The sequence below is a fragment of the Urocitellus parryii genome, chromosome 8, assembly GCF_045843805.1.
Source record: "Urocitellus parryii isolate mUroPar1 chromosome 8, mUroPar1.hap1, whole genome shotgun sequence".
Classification (NCBI taxonomy): domain Eukaryota; kingdom Metazoa; phylum Chordata; class Mammalia; order Rodentia; family Sciuridae; genus Urocitellus; species Urocitellus parryii.
In genome coordinates this window covers 51,875,074-51,893,189 of record NC_135538.1, presented here as the reverse complement: position 1 = coordinate 51,893,189, position 18,116 = coordinate 51,875,074, and the positions used below count along the sequence as shown (strand labels likewise).

Here is an 18,116-nt window from a genome sequence, read left to right as displayed (position 1 = left end):
TTTTTATTTTCTTCCAGGGTTTCACTGTCACTTAAATATTCTTCAATTCACTCTATGATGCCTTTGACTATTGCAGTAACCAAAGAAGATTCATTGGGTAAATTACAGAAAGAACAGTCAGGTTCAACAGAATGCTATTATAAGAGGAGAATCTCCCAACCCAACCCCATCTACAAAATGATGCTTGTTTTTTTCTAAGACATCATGGTAATTTTCATTAAAAATAATAATGAAAAGATGTTTCTCCTAGAGGCATTTAGAGAACCATAATTTTACTTGTGAGCTATTTGTAAGTCTTGCTTGCTTCTGTGGTTTTGTGATATCATAATCATCCTGAACAGAATAACATTTTAATTCACAGGGAGGCAGGACAAGTGTAACCATAAAAGCTTCCAGGCATGCAGATGACATTTTAACATTTAAAACTTAGCACAAGGGGCTGGGCATGTGGCTCAAGCGGTAGCGTGCTCGCCTGGCATGCGTGCGGCCTGGGTTCGATCCTCAGCACCACATACCAACAAAGATGTTGTGTCCGCCGAGAACTAAAAAATAAATAAATATTAAAAATTCTCTCTCTCTCTCTCTCTCTCTCTCTCTCCTCTCTCACTCTCTCTTTAAAAAAATAAAAAAATAAATAAATAAATAAATAAAACTTAGCACAAGAGAAGTAGTTGTGCACTTAAAAGATCCACACAGAAACAAAGTCAATTAAGTTTTATTTCAACCAAGAATATAAAATAAATGCAACGTAATTTAATTTAGTTTTAACAGTCATTTCAAGAAGAATGTCAGGACAACTTAAAAGTGGGAAACACTCGACTCCAAAGTGGCAGCTTATCCTGTACCTATGGAGGAAGTGGGCCTTGCTAAGGCGTGGCCAGCGCAGAGCACACAAAATCGCAGCGGGGGATGGAGAGCTACAGTTGTCTCTATAATCATACAAAGAGGGATGCGTGCAGAAAATGACTGAAAAAAGAGACATGGACAGGTGCACTTCACAAACAGGAATTATTGGAAATACAAACTAGGCAGTTTAGAAAGGATATACTACATAACATATATAAAAAGTACTTTCCATTGTTGTTAAAAAGGACATCTTCAGTCCAGATTTTGTGTAATACTTTTAGTGTCTACACAGACAAATCTTTAAAAAAATTAAATAGTATTAATTTACTAAATATTTAGGAGATAACAGTGCATTAAGGTTTTTTTTTTCATATAATACATATCACTCCCTTGCAGTGATAGCATAGAAGAGTAAGTATGGCCTTAGGAATACATTTTTTTAAAAAAAACCCCTAGAACAATGACCTTTGCTTTATGATATCTGTGACAATTCTTGAAGAGTATGGGGACCTAAACTGCTATGTTTTGTATAATACGTTACTTGTACTTGACTCCTTCAAGCCTCTCTGTCTGATGGTGATTTCACTGTCTTTCTCCACCTCCTAAGAAGATATTACCAGAGTTTAAGATTTGCAACTTTCATAGAATTCTTCCTTCATTGAACAGTTTCTGCTACATAAATTTACTCAAAAGTAGATCAAGCTGCAAAAGTCTTATTCTCCAACTAATTTCTCTCTTCTTTTGCCTTTGGTAGAGAAAACAGCATCATTTTAGAGGCACAGAGAACAACTAGCAGTTGCTCCACCAGGAATGAAGCAGTGAACACATACATAAATGTTGTCTCTTTACATTCTTAAGAGTAAATTATGTTTATAAGAGAAAAGATAGTTCAGATGGCCAAAATTCTAAGTACTAAAGTTTCAAAACCACACAGATATAAAAATATACATGTCCTTGGTTTTTGCATCTCACTGCATGATCTACTTCATCACAAGGATTGTTTCAGCCTCACAGTATCAGCCCTGCCGCCAAGCTACTTTATTGTGAGCTCGTCTGTCCTGAACTTTTGAATCCCTTTTCCCAAACATATATCTCATTAGAAAGCTAACTCTAAAACTGACCTATAATATCAAGAGCAGAAAATCTTCAATTCATTCTTTCAATTATCTCCCCTGGTTTTGGTGTTCCTATAGGCTGAGGGATGTCTGTCCCCACTGCATCCTCAATAGGCATTAAACAGTATCTAATACACTTTCAAAGAGGAATGCAGTCATTTGGGGACCAAAAAATTTAAATTTTGCACCCAAAGAGCTTCACAGGTCTCCTTAGAGATCCCATAGTCTAGGGCCCTTATGTGTATGCAAGGCTTTTTCCCCTTTATAAAGAAAGGAAAATATGAACCAAAATTATTCCAAAGGATAATGGACACGAGTGGGCATCACTGACCCTGAGGCAAGGAGAGAGGACAAAAGGGCCAGAACCAGTGAAGTGATAAGAAGCCCAGTCATATATATAAAGGAAATCTCAGCTATGTCCTAGAGAACACTGTACTGGGTGCAACTGATAAAATCCCCATATAGCTGATGTCAGTTCTACCAGCAAAATTCATTTATGTATAAGGAAAGCAAGCGGCCCAGTGAATGTATAAACCAAACCATAGAATTACATGTCAACGTTGCTAATTAAATATTAAGGGGCATGGTATTTTGATTTATGTACATATCTGGGGTTATCTCTTTTTATTAAATGTAAGCTCCCCTTGAGGGCAGGAACAGATCTTCTATTTTCACTGTAATTTCCTACAACTACTTAGTAGAGTGTGTTCTTTCTATAAGAGTCATCCACTTGTTGAAGGCTACTGTGAACATTGCAAATATACAGTAATGTCATTTCTGATATTAAATCACTGGCTTTTTCCTAAGCTGGACCAAGAAATCCTTCCCTAACACCATTTACTATGGAATTTGGAATAATACCTATCCAAGTGAGTTTAGAGTAAACCAAAGAGCCTTCATATTATAAGACAGTTCATTTTCAAGTCAATTATATGACAAAAACATCCCAAGAGAGCTTACTGTTACTGAATTGACCATAAGTAACAGGAAGTGTGTCCTGTTGTGTTTTCCACCTAGCAGAGCACTGGACACCTTGTAGGGTGCAGTGAGCATCTGAGGACCAGTAGCTCTGGACAGTGAGGCTTCAGGGCATAGAAAAGAATCTTACACAGGTAGCAACTTCATGCAGGAAGATGTTCATTTCTTATTTTAAAAAACGGAAGTGATAAAATACCATGGAAATGATCGGAAATTCCTTCAAATGGAGCATGTCAACTGTTTCATCTACAATCTTGATGAATGTCACTATACAGTATTATTATTAATAGCATTATTATGCTGAGATCAGTAAGGTCCTGGCTGGCTACAGTATCACATCAATAGTGCAAAATGTATACTGGCTTCTGTCTAAATTTCACTTGTATATATGGACCCAGAGTATCATAACCAGGTAGATAAGTTCACAAAGAATAGTTTTAAAAATGCATATAATTTGCATATATGACAATTCAGCTATTTCTTCTAGCTCAAGAAAACATCTAAAACAAGGCTGGTGCTGCTAGTTGCATTCAGAACATTTTTTTTTTTTTTTTTTGTCCCTTACATTACAATGGGAACTCTTTACATTTCCTTTTGACTCTGGAGAATGAGGGGCTCCTTAAACTGGCTAAGAAAGAACTTAGCCTCTAATTCATAGATAATGGAAATGCAAATATTCACCTTATATTGTATAGTCTTATACTATCTGCCCATAGTTTTTAGGCACAATTATTTAGTTTTCTGCTAGGGGCAAAAGAAAGTATTCAGTGCAATGAAAAGATTCTTGATAGAATTAAGTTTCAGTAACAAAAGCAAAATTATGCATACATAATACCCACTTTAAACATGAATAAAACCTACATTTTTAACATGCTTTAAAAATAGTTACTCTATGTCTAATGCAAATACAAATGGAGGACACTGCTCTTTACTTTAAAAGCAGATGAATCTGCAGGCTTCAATTTGAATACCCTTGATTAAGTAAGAAAGTTATTCACACCTACCCAGATGTGAGGAAACAAAGGAAAGGAACAGTTCCTTTAGAGAAGCCAACTTTACATACAATACACACAAAGCTTTTCCTTCAAGGGGAAGTAACCCATTCTTTGATCAACATTACTCCTTAAAGAAATCCTAGTGCAGTTAATATTCTCTTCAGCTTTCTGGTGTGGATCACCAGAAGACTGTATTTCATCAAAGCTCTTGAAACCCTTTTTAAGGTAGACTTAGCTACATGAAGGTTAAAATCATAATTCTTAATTACTGAATACTATTCAGAATATGATGGTTCTAGGAACTAAGTTCCATATGAATGATTATATAAAAATCACCACACACTTCAGTTCTTCAGAGCATAAAGCATAGTAACTGCAAAGATTTAGGCTGTTTTTGGTTGTAAGTTCCCTCTGTCCCACCACTTATTTTTACTAGGCCTTCCCTGAAACTAGATAAATAAAAACATAATAGTAAAATACTTTGGGACAGTAACAGTTTTGTTTAAGACTTCCGTGAGCAAAACAGTTAAAGTCTGTGAAAACTGTGTAGTGCTCTAAAAGGTGCATTGTTACCTGTGTTGCTAAATCAGTTCATGAAGTAAAAAACTATACACCACTGGAATTCTGTTTCTAAAACATTAAAATCCTATTAAAAGAGCTTTGAAAAGATAAATCATAGTGATTGCTACAGCATGAGAAAGGTGCACCAGAAAAACCTTCAAAAAATGCTGAAGGTTACAGAAGTGCTGGAATTAGATTAGACGCTTTATCAGAGAAGTCACAATGGAACACATGCGGGGAAGGGTATTGGGGAAACTTCACAAGAATCTTCCATAAGTCAATAAAGAAGAGATATCAGTCCTGAAAAATACTCAGTATATAAAGTTTTCCTCCCAAACATGAGTTTTAAATGGCATCATAGTTTGTGTTTTGGGGGTTCTTTGCAATGCAGACATCATATTGCTGGAGTCTTGCTTTGTGCTGGCCTGGGCCAAGTCAAGGGCTGCTGATCAGTACCGGTGGGCCTGGTGAGATGGGTGGTACTGTGCACTCTGTTGAGACGAGGAGGAGTAGCCTAGAGTGCTCTGGGACTGAGAAGATCCCTGAACGCTGCTTTGGTAATTCAGGCGAGAACTGGAGTGCTAGAAGGAAATAGGAAAAGGAGATTACTGATATATATAAGAAGATTTATGGCTCGAGGCTGGGGTTGTAGCTCAGTGGCAGAGTGCTTGTCTAGCATATATGAGGCACTGGGTTCGATCCTCAGCACTACATAAAAGTAAATAAAGGTACTATGTCCATCTACAACTAGAACAAAATAAATTTTTAAAAAAAAGAAGAGGAGTATGGTTCAAGATGTCAATTACAGTAGGATGGAGATATAAACCATTTTCATCAATAAGCTCCTGGTTTAGATCTACAGTAGCTGACAGTTAACGTAGTTTGGTAATACATTTACTTCTCTGAAATCACACACTATAACCACACATTCTGACAGGTTTGACATTTGGCTGGATTCTTTGGGAGGCAAAGAAAGGGAGAGGAGAAATGCTGACCCACTGTTCTTCATACAAATACTGGGTATAATTTAACCTTTTACATAACTGAGCTTTACAAATAAGAATTACCTATTTAGCATATGGAAATCAATGACATTTGTAATGTATACTAACACGCTATTAATTTTCTCATTATAAAGAACAAAGCTGAGACTAAGAAATTACTATTTTGGAGAAAATAGTTTTCCGAAGTAGAAGCTAGTCCAACCCACAAGACAAAGGAAGGCAAGGCTGGGTAGCAATAAGTGGGTTTTATAAACTTCAGATAATATTTAGAACAAAGTCTGCCCACCAATAAATCCTATTTCCTGTCCAATATGCAAATACAAAATTTTAATACATGGTTGCCTCTAAGAGAAGACAGAGACAAATGTATTTCTTTGTCTTCTAAGACAAGGGGTCTGACCATATTGCCCAGGTTAGTCTTGAACTCCCAGGCTCAAGTGAACTTCCCCCTCAGCATCCTGAGTGCTGGGATACAGGTTGTGAGCCACTGCTTGTATTTTTATGACTTAATTATTCAATATATGTTTATTACTTTAAATAAAACATCTTCATAGTTTTCATAGAAAATACGAAGAAAATGTATAAAAGAAAAATTCATCTGTAGAATAAGAACATCATGAGCTGTGGCCGTAGCTCAGTGGCAGAGCACTTGTCTGCCATGTGTGAGGCACTGGGTTTCATCTTAGCCCCACATAAAAATAAAATAAAAGCATGCTGTCCATCTACAACTGCAAAATAAATAAATAAATAAAAGAACGTGGTACCTGATTAAACATAAGCATAGCTGGAAATTAACCTTCTAAATATAGTGTCTTAGCCTATATTCTGAAGGTTAGGTTACCTATGAGCAAAATGAGAAAGAATACATGCAATAAAACTATTTTTTGGAGTTAAAAATATAAACGACAAAAAGGTAACGGGAAATTTAAAAAGGGACAGGTTGGGGGTATAGTTCAATTGTAGAGCATGTGTGCGCATGGCATGTACCAGGCCCTAGGTTTAATCCCCAGCACCAAAATTGAACCAACAAAAAAGAAAGGAGAAATCAGCAAGGTCCTCCCCCTCAGTATGCAAAGGCTACCAAACTGCACTTGCAATATCTGCCCAAGACAATAGGGCAATAAGACAATCTTAGTCAAAAACAACTTGGCTTTATCTTTTCCAAAATTACAGAGCTAACAAGTTGTATGTTTGAAAGATACCTTTCAAAATTCTGGTTATGTTTTATTTTTTTCAAGTTTTTTAATGAAAAGGAAAGTTCTTTCCACTCATAATTCATCAGAGGTAATTCTTCTGGTAAAACATAATGTAAACATATAAGACTGTAATGTGCTAAAACATAACTTTTTTAAAGATAAGATTTCCTTTTTAGACAGAGAAAAAGCCAATTTCCCTCTTTTCAAAGTATGAATCAGATTTGCTTACACTGAAAGCAGCCCCAAAGCTTTGAAACTCTACTAATGGAACCCACTGAAGAGGAAGGCAAAAGTTCTCCCTAATAGAAAAGTTAAATATGGCCTTGAATAAATTGAGATAAAGTAACAGGGAGGATCAAATACAAAAAACAATATCACATTAGCCTATCTTAGAGATTATGAAAAATGGTTTATTCATGAACAAACTAAAATATAAATATAAAAATATTCTGAGAAGCCCTAGAACCAGAAAATGTAAGGAAAGGAGAAGAAAATGATAAAACTAATGCCCTATGATTGTTAGGCTAGCTATGATTACTTTTGGGTTAGCAGATTGCACTTGGCGCAATATCTCTTCTGTAGTACATAGAGAACAAACATACTGATTATGTAAGACTTGTAAATGGTTCTACTCCCTCCAACTAAATCACTGAGATATCTATCCATTTTGTCATTCTATCATTACTTACCTATAAGTAAGGTTTACTTATAGGTGGAGAACAATTTGAATAAAGAAAAGCATTTTGAAGAATTTTTGAATTTGAAAAGAACAGGAGGAAATCAAGTAATTGGCCTATAATTATCTATCACCAGGTGATAAAGAGTCTGTCCTTTTGTCATGGTGGGGTCAGGACCACTCAAGCCAGAGGGTTAATTTTGGGGTCCCAACAGACTAGATTAAGCTGCCCATAGCACAGTGTCTAATTAACAAACAGAAAAATAATGGTGAAGCATGAAATGAATTTATTTGTAATTTGGCCCAAACTGGGAAGATAGCCGGTCTAGAAATTTATCTCCCTCCATGGGCAACAGTTTAGGATTACAGAGGAGAAAGACAAAAGCAGATAGCCAAGGGGTATGCAGGTTATACAACCAGAGTGGTGGTTCACTGGTACCCATCTTGGGACAGTTTTTGTTTTCAGCACAAGATGGAGCTGGGAAGGAAGTAAACTATTACAGGTTAAAAGGACAATGTCTAGATGCTTCTTTAATTTTTTGATTTTAAAGGAGTCCCTGTTACTCTCAACCAAAACTTCAGTTAGGGTCCTCTGAGTCCTCTGCTTGACTAGGCCCAACTGTGCGCCTCCCTCTTTGTTCTTACTGAATCCTATAAGCAAGAATTCTGCAAGCAAGAATCCTGCTAAGGTGTGTTAGAAAAATCCCCCACCAGAAAAAAGCACACTCATACATTGCTGGTGGGACTGAAAACTGGTGCAACCAATATAGAAAGCAGTATGGAGATTCCTTAGAAAACTGGGAATGGAACCACCATTTGACCCAGCTACTCCTAGCTCTATACCCAAAGGACTTAAAAACAGCATACTATAGTAACACAGCTACATCAATGTTCATAGTAGCTCAACTCAGAATAGCTAAACTGTGGAACCAACCTAAATGTCCTTCAACAGATAAATGGATAAGGAAACTGTGAGATACACACACACACACACACACACACACACACAATTATTTAGCATTAAAAGAGAATAAAATTATGGCATTTGCAGGTAAATGGATGGAGTTGGAGAATATCATACTAAATGAAGTAAGCCAATTCCAAAAAACCAAAGCCCAATGTTTTCTCTGAAAAGTAGCTGGGGAGGGAAATGGGAAGAATGGAGAAACTTTGATTGGGCAAAGGAGGGTGGTGGGGCGGGGCATGGGGGAAGGAAAGAAGGTGAAATGCAATAGATATCACTACCCTAGGTACACACATGTATGACTGCACACATGGTACAGTTCTACATCATGTATAACCAGAGAAATGAAAACTTGCACTGTATTTGTGTTCAATGAATCAAAATGCATTCTGATAGCATATATACCTAATTAGAATAAATAAATAAATTTAATTAAAAAAACCAACCCACCCTCAATAACGGGTCTCTCTGGCCTGCCTTCAGCAATAATACTACCAAGTCAGATATCTTTTATCCCTGATGTTTCCTCTTGATAATTTTCCATCTCCAACCCCACCCTGTGCCTTGGTAATGAAACTCTGCTTGTCAGTGTTGGAGTTTATCCCATCTCTCTTCCCACTTCAAGACTCTGTTGCAGTGGTCCCTATATCTATTCACGTAGTCCCCCTTGAATAATGTCTGCTTTACCATCCATTATGATTCAAATCTACAATGTCCCCCCCAAAGAATCAGTGTTGAAGTCTTGGTCCCCAGTAGAACAATGTGCAGAGGTGAGGCTTTTGGTAAGTGATTGTGTCACGAGGACACTAATCTCATCAAGGGATCCATCTGACAGGGTTGTAATTGAATGGACTATAGGGAGGTGGTAGAAACTGTAGGAAGTGGGGCCTCCTTAGAGAAGTCGGTCACTGTGGATGTCGCCTTGAAGCATATATCTAGTTCCAGGTCACTTTCCCTCTCTCTCTCATTCCTGGCCACCACGAGATGAACAGCTCTGTTCTGCCAGGTGCTCCCTGCCATGCATGATATCATGCCTCACCACAAATCCATAGCAACGGACCCAAGAGACTATGAACTGAAACTTGTGAAACCATGAGCCAAAATAAATTGTTCCTCCTCTAAGTTGATTTTCTCAGGTATTTTGTCGTTGTAACAAAAAGGTAACCAACATGCCATGTTTAACAAATGTTTACATAAACTATTTCCTATAACACAGGTTAATATAACACAATCTGAGGCATAAAGCTAAGAGTATACAGTCAACATTTGTGGCTCATATAATAGGGATAAACTGAGGTTTAGGAAAAAATGGAATTTATAACAAAATTTACATATGTTCATGACTACTAACCAAATACCAAGATGTTTTTAGTGAATCAAAATGAAGCTTTGAGGGCTGGGGTTGTGGCTCAGCAGTAGAGCGCTTACCTAGTACACACAAGGTGCTCGGTTTGATCCTCAGCACCACATAAAAATAAATAAAAGTACTGTGTCCAACTACAACTAGAACACAAAAAATATGGAGATTTGACTGGTTTAACTGGAACCAAAGGGAAATATTCTATACTCCTCTGTTATCAGGAAATCTTTGTAAAGCCAGTTTAACCTGCTATTTATTATGTCTTTCTTGATGCTTCTCTTTATTCCAGTTCCTTATCAGTGAGTTTATTGCTCCCTTGCCAGAGGTTTTGTTTTCTATTATCTCTATTCCTCTTCTGCAATTCCCTGAGGAGGATGGTTCTAAAAATTTTTCCATTCTTCTTTCATTTAAGTTTTCCCTTCTACTTAGGTCTTTTCTTAGTTTTTTGCCACCTTGAAAAAAATATTTTTGCAACATTCTCTACCATATCATAGTAGGTATTTTACCTCTCTCCAAGTATCAATCCTTAGACATTTTTCCTTTAATTTCCTAAATTAGTGGTACAATTATAGTTTTCCTTTTATCTTAATAACAAAAAGTATTATCTAGTCTCAAAATTATTTCTTGTGAGACTTTAACAGGTATTTCTGGAAAGTCTCAGTCTTCATTCTTTCCTCTTCTACAGCCAAGTGGCTACTATTTTCTCCCTGTAAGAGCAAATCTTCCTAAGAATGTAATTAATTTCATCCAAAGTAAGCCACGACTTCCTTCCCTTTCCAATTGCTTATCTAGGTATTTTCTTCAGACCCAAAGCTGTTAAGCAATTTTATCAGTAGAAATACTTTTTCTTTTTTTAAAGAGGAAGCCGCCTACTCTACTTTTTCTCTTCCGGGTGTTAGGACAAGCAAGTCCAGATATGAATATCTCATAATTACATGAAATATGATAAAAATCTTCATTTTGATATAATTCCCTAGAAACAGAATTACAGAGTTTGGTTCTTGGCGGACACAACATCCTTGTTGGTATATGGTGCTGAGGATCGAACCCGGGCCGCACGCATGCCAGGCGAGCGCGCTACCACTTGAGCCACATCCCCAGCCCCCAGAATTACAGAGTTTGTATATCAAATGTTAAGAATTAAGAATTAACCTAAAAGGATCTCTTAAAAGCCTAGTTTCCATTTCATAAATCATGAATATATATACATACTAATTAAAAAGGAAAAATTCAGGGGCTGGGATTGTGGCTCAGTAGTAGAGTACTTGCCTAGCATATGTGAGGCACTGGGCTTCGATACTCAGCACCACATACAAATAAATAAATGAGATAAAAAAATTTCGTCAACAACTAATAAAAATATTTAAAAAGAAAAAAGTAAAAATTCAGTGGAGTACCTGATAATCTGACGGCATAACTGGTCCCCCTGAGTTTGTGCCGGAAGCCCCCAGCCGCGGCTTCTTGTTTGGAGGCACCTGATTCAAGCCGGAGTCCTGGCTGTGCTGCAACCCTGCTCCAGCACCCCCGACACCAGCCGCAGTCCCTCCTGTTGTCCCATTGGTCTGAGTGTTGTTCTGTTGTGGCGGGGGTGCCTGTGGAGGGGCTGCTGCCTGCTGTGGAGGGGCTGTGGGTTGCTGATGCTGGTTCTGCTGCTGCTGCTGATTCTTTTATGGCAGGCAGGCAGGCAGGCAGGCAGGCAGGCAGGCAGGAAGGAAGGAAAGAAAGAAAGAAAAATAAGATGTAAAACTAAATTCACAGGGAATTCTATTACTTGATATGCACATGTGACTGCTGACCCAGCTGGGACACAACCTGTATGGGTCACTAAGTGATTGGAATGACTGAAGAACAGGGCAGCCAGAGAATATCGCATCTCCAAAATTCATACCAGCCCCAGAACAGAATGCATTTTCTGAAGTTCACTCAGATCACACAGTAATCCTCCAAAACTAGTCACAGATACCTTATAGGCCACAGGGCACAAAGCATATAGTTTAGTACCCATTTAAAACAGCTATAAAAAATCTTTCAATCATGATTTTGGAAAGAAGAGCAGTGTAAGGAGGAGGCATATATATCCAGTTAAGATAAAAGGACAGTGTGATGCCTGCAAAAGACAGTGTGTAATGTAATGGTAATGACACTGAACAGAAAGCAAGATTTAGGAACTGGAATAGAATAAGCTATTAGACAAACCAGAAAGTTCAATGATCTGTAAGCTTATTGTATTTTACATTTCAAGCTGTATCTACAATCCTCAAATTTCTACAGAAAATAGTATTTATTTAATTATTTAATAGAGATTATCAAATTATGCTCCCCTGAATTATCTTTCTGACACCCTTACCCTCAAAAATTCAAAGTGTGCCATGCAGTCTATACCTTGTCACCTTTTTCTTCAGGCTCATCTTCATTAAGGAATTCTCGTTTAGGGTATGGAATCTGGCAGCCAGCAAACACACTAAAAAATTGTATTTAAAAAAATACATGTCAAGGCCTAAAGTCTATAATATTATTATCTTATTAATTTAAAATTCTAGTTTTTCTTTTGTAAATTATTTCATATTCTTTCTCTGTGGCTGGTATCTGCTGAATGTCTCCCAAAACAACTCAATTTGAGCAATAAAAAAAACCACTCAACTGATTTCTACACTGTCACTTTCAATTTCAAATTTTGACTGCTGCTTGCTAGCTGATATATATGACAAAGAAGCTTCTCCACACTGACTTCATAAGCACCAAAATAACTGAATTAGTATTTGCTTCAACAACAAAAAAATATTTTGTCCCCTTGAAAAAAAAATGCACTTCAAATAAATTCAAGCACAAAAGATATACTTGGATGACACTAGGATAAAGAAATAGAGGGGATTTGCAGCACCGTGGACACGCTCTAGAAGACAGAATTTTAAGTTCTCCATCTCTGATCTGATTGGTCTATAAGTCGCATTTGTTTTCAGTTTTAATTTTCCTTTGTAAAACTGATTAATGGTCATTACTAAAACACTTGTTTTCATTCACACCTTTCTCCAGCTTGGCCTGTTTCAAAATATGGACCATTTTTCTTCAGGAGTTTTTCTCTGAGGCTACATTAATAAAGAAAGTAAAATACTTCAGTAATGAGTACTTCCTTGATTTCATCCACCATCTGATATCCTTGACCTGGAGTGAAGGACATAGAAGAGGGAGTAAGATACATACTCTAATGTTGGCAAGGGGTCCTCCTGAAAATAAGGGTCCTGCAGAGCCTGCTCTGAGGTAATTCTCTTGGTTGGATCCATAGTAAGGAGTTTCTGAAGCTAGAGAAACAAAAGAAATTGACAGCACATGAAAAGGTTTGCTTACAAATCAATGTCCAGATTTTCGTAGTAAATGTGTAACAGGATTACATAAAATGTATTTTGTATAGCCCACTTCATAATCAGTATACTATACACCTATTTATGTGAACTTGGCAGAAATCATCAGCATTAAAGCACCTTTAAAATTCTTTTTTATGCTGATAAATCATTTTAAAAATTAAGGCTAGAAGGGTGACATTTCCAGAGAAAAATATTTAATTTTGCCTCAGCATCATCCTCCAATTTCTTTTGTTTCAAAAGAAGAAATAGCTGGGATAGTTCCACAGTAAACAAGATGAGATGAAAACTGTGTTAAGATCAGATTTCAGTCTGGGAGAGAAGCACCTACCAAGAGGAACACTTTGCTGTCAGGCTTGACCTTGTGTTTCTCCATGTACTTTATGAGGCTACTGTTGGCATACCTGCAAGCACACGGACAGTCACATGTCAATGAGAACACTCACAATTTACATTTTTTAATGAAAAGCTCTAAGACTGGTTTTCTTAGAAGGTATATTAAGTTTAAAGCATTGCTTTTGCTGATTAAAAACAAACACATTACCAAATATTGGCAAATGTGTTAAGAAAGAGAAATTGTTATATATCATATTTGAGATTTTTATATTGGAAAATAATTACATGTGAACTATTAGAAAAAATTAATATGTAATATGACCTATCAATTCCATTTCTATGTACAAACCTGAGTCTAAGTGATGCTTGTGTATATGCATATCAAAGTACATGAATAAGAGTCAGCTTTTATTTTTCCTCTGAGGTACTGGGGATAAACCCAAATCCTCTACCTACACTGAACTACATCCTCAGCTCTTTTTATTTTTTGAGACATGGTTTCATCAAGTTGCCCAGGCTGCCTCAAACTTGCAACCCTCCAGCCTCAGCTTCCAGAGTAGTTGAGATTACAGAAGTGTACTACCACACCCAGCTTCTTATCAACATTTTTGTAGCAGCAAAAATAACTATAGAAAACAAATGTCCATCAACTGAAAAAAAAAAAACTAGGTAAATTGTTAAAATGTCACAGAATAGAATGCTATACATGAATGTATGTATGCATATGAATGCATATGGTTGAGTAGGAAAAACAGCATGTAGCTGAAGAAAATACATAGATAAACCAGGTGTGGTGGCACACGTCTGTAATCCCAGAGGCTCAGGAGACTGAGGCAGGAGGATCTCAAGTTCAAAGCCAGTCTTGGCAATTAGCAAGAACCTAAGCAAGACCCTGTATCAAAATGAAAAATAAAAAGCAGGAGGCTGTGGTTGTGGCTCAGTGATAGACCACTTGCCTAGCATGTGCAAGGCACTGGGTTTGATCCTGAGCATCACATAAATAAATAAAATAAAGGTTTAAAAAATGTTGTATCTTAAGCGGGGGAGATGGGGATGAGGCTCAGTGGTTAAGCGCCCCAGATTCAATCCCTGGTACCAAAAAATAAATAAATAAAAAGAAAGAAAAAAAATACATGAATGATACTAGATACTAGTACTAGTTATATAAATTTCAAAGACATATTAAACTGAACAAAAATTTTTAGAGATACATACATAGAAGAATAAAACTATGATTAAAAAATGTGGAATGATAAACAAATTCAGAACATTCAGTCTTCTCTGGTAGAGATAAAAAAGAAGGGAGGATACTCAGGGTACTTCAATAATCTTAGCAACGCTTTATTTCTTAGGTTAAGAGGTGAGTGGGGGAAATTCATTTGATTATTCTAAACATACTATGTATATATTTCATCATATATTTTCTTTCCTACATATGAAATATTTTGAATTAGAAAGGTCTAAAAATAGGTAAAAAATAGTCATGGTAAAAGAAAATATATAAAAATATAAAGAAAAAACTTCAATTCACTCATATCAAGCCATTCAGTGAGAAAGAACCTCTGTCAAAGTTTTGATAATTTTTCTTTGGCTTCTTTTTCTTATGTACATGTATATATGTATGTGTGTATATACATATATGATTCAAATACACATGTGTGTGTGTATACACACACACACACACACACATGATTCAAGCACAGCAGGACTTTTGCTTTGTTTTTATAGAATTGGAAACATAGTACATAGTATGTTATCATGAATTTTTTAAATTTCATATTGCTTCACAAACAGTTTGCTCTGTTAAATGCTCTTCAAACACATTCTTTTGAGTAGCTGAATATCTCCTATTGGTATGAAGCTGTTTCATAGTAGCGACAAGTACATGGCCAGGAAATAATACTATAGCTGATGAGAATCAGGCCAGGTGCTGGTCCAGTTATTTATCTAACTGAATTTATCCTTTAAAATTTCTCTCCTCTTAATTCTGGTTATTATAAACACTATTGTTTTAGGTAGAACTTTTCATTTTATCTTTAATGCTAAGTTAATTGTTAAGTGCCTTCATTAATTTTCTCCATCTTTTATATTATTAAATATCTTCAATTACTGAAACCACTTTCATTCAATATTCATTTGACAACTAATTAATGAGCATATACTATGTGGCAGGCCCTGAGGATACATAAAATAATATATAAAATAGAGATGATCCATACTATCTAGATGAAAAGACAGGATTCAAAAGCTAACCGTAGCACACAGTGATGAATGCTAAAAGCAGCAGCACAGCATGCAATGGGAATGCAAGGAGACCAACCTAATTTAGACCTGGAAGGTTAGGGGAGGCAAAATCCAAAGGATAAATCGAAACAATAAGTAAGAGTTAATCTGACCGGCACAGTGGTGCACACCTGCATTCCCAGAAGCTCAGGAGGCTGAGGCAGGAGGATGACAAATTCAAAGCCAGCCTCAGCAAAAATGAGGCACTAAGCAACTCATGGAGACCTTGTCTCTAAATGAAATACAAAATAGGGCTAGAAATGTGGCTCAGTGGTCGAGCACCCTTGAGTTCGATCCCCCCTCCACTGCAAAAAAAAAAAAAAGTTAATCTGATAAAAGGGGTGAGAGGAAAAGTATGTCCTAAAGAGGAAAGAGCACATTTTAAAATTCAGAGGTCAAAAAGAAAGCTCAGAATACTTAAAAGAAATCCATGATATTTTGGCTAAAGAATACCGAGGACAGTTAAGAAAAGAACCCGGAGATGCCAAAAGCATCCTAAACCATATTAAGGAACTGAAAGCAATGGTAAATTAAGAGCACCTAGAAAAAGTGACATGATCAAATTTGCTTTTGACAATGACTATAGTGTAGACAGAGAATTGGAATAGAGTAAAAGTAGAAAAATCACTAAGTAGGCTGGCCACTGCAGGAGTCCAGAAAAGATGATGTTGGTGGCCAAAACTGTAACAGTGGCAGGGTGAATGGAAAGAAACAGAAACATTCAAAGGATCCCTAAGATTATATTTGCTAATCAACTGGATGCAGGGTATGAATGGAAGATAGTGAGAGATAGAAGGATCAGAAGGAACTCACAGGTCTTTGGCTTGAACAATTAAGTCAATCATGGAGCCAGTTCCTATGGCAGGAAATAGCCTGGAGCAGTTTTGGAGAATAGATGATGAGTTCTATTTTTACACTTAAAGCTTAACAGAACTTTGAAGTTAGGATTCCATAAAGCATTTTATTCTCTCTCTCTTTTTTCTTGGTTCCGGGGATTGAACTCAGGGGCACTCAGCCACTGAGCCACATCCCCAGCCCTATTTTATATTTTATTTAGAGACAGAGTTTCACTGAGTTTTTAGTGCCTCCCAGTTGCTGAGGCTGGCTTTGAACTTGTGATTCTCCTGTCTTAGCCTCCAGAGCCAGTGGGATTACAGGCATGTGCCACTGAAGCCAGATTTAAAGTTAGGTAGTCAGTGTAGTTAGGTAAATCGGGTCTAATACCGAGTGAAATCTAAAATGGAGGCCATGCTGGGAATGACTCAGGGAAAACAGGACAACTCATGGAGTGTTAATAAAGTTCCGAAAAGGCCCTAGGCCAAAGTCCACCTGGAAGAAATGTTAATGAACATCCCCCAACAGATTCTCAAAGAAATGTTAATGAAGCCCAGGATACAGCCCCCAACAGATTTGGAGATAGCTCATCCCAAAGAAGTGCTAATGAACAGCAAACTTGACTCGGAAATGACCAGATTACTCCTTTGTCCCAAACCCTTCCCACCTACATTACATCACCAAACCTATAAAAAGGGGAACACATTGCCCGCTAACTGGATTCCACCTTTTGGGTCCCCTTCTTCCTCCGGGAGAAGTCTTTTCTTCTGTCCTTTAATAAATTTCTAATTTCTACTCTGGCCTTGCCTCGGCGTGCTTCTTTGGTGTTATTCTTCAACATCAGGGAGCAAGAACTCGTCACCGGTCAACAGCGGTAACACCACCATGCCCAACTATAAAGCATTTTAATAAATAGACTTGAAATCTGGAAAAGAGATCTGAGTGGGATATACAGGCTGAACAAACCTAACACAAAAACCTGAAACTTAAAATGCTCCAAAATCTGAAAAAAATCCAAAATCAAAAAAACTGTGGCCCTAAGAACTTATAAGAGATACTTAAGCTGTATAAATTCAGAGTTACCAACACAATTGATGATAAACTATGGCCACTGAAATTCTGGAGTCTGGGGAAAATATCTAGAGTAAGAAGGGAGCCTAAACAGAATCTTAGTACTAGGGCTATCTTAAGGCAAAGGACCCTAATAAGGACTCTGTGAAAGAGGAACTGGAAATGATCAATGCCATTCTCTACTTCCCTTTATTATGCTTTCATTCCTACAAGTCATCTGTCCTGAAATTTTCCTGGTAAGCTGCCCAAAGAGAACCTCTTCTACTGTTTTCTCTAGGTGTGCATATTTAGAACAAACTCCTTTCATGCCTTTGCTGTCCCTTCAAGTCTACTCAATATACATGTCTCCACCAGTGAGTTTTACTTGTGTCCTGGGCAACATGTTCTTCCTTTTGCTATTCCTCCTGGTTTCCTGGTCCAGCATTTCAGTCACCAGTTATTACTCAAAGATTAAATTACACATGTGGCTTTGAACTAAGATTTTTATCATGCTAAAACAGAATATATAAACTATCTACTGACTGTGAAATTTTTAAAA

General features: G+C 37.0%; 1 protein-coding gene across 1 annotated transcript in view; it reads right to left on the bottom strand.

The window, feature by feature from the left end:
• Positions 1–731: 731 nt before the first annotated feature.
• Cdk19 (cyclin dependent kinase 19) overlaps positions 732–18,116 on the bottom strand; it is a 157,178-nt gene continuing 139,793 nt past the window's right edge. The window contains exons 9-13 of the mRNA XM_026389656.2: positions 13,386–13,458; positions 12,897–12,994; positions 12,078–12,156; positions 11,093–11,359; positions 732–5,076 (exon numbers count right to left, since the gene is read on the bottom strand). Of these exons, the coding sequence (XP_026245441.1) occupies positions 4,945–5,076; positions 11,093–11,359; positions 12,078–12,156; positions 12,897–12,994; positions 13,386–13,458 (649 nt within the window). The 3' untranslated portion in view covers positions 732–4,944. The remainder of the gene's footprint in view (positions 5,077–11,092; positions 11,360–12,077; positions 12,157–12,896; positions 12,995–13,385; positions 13,459–18,116) is intronic.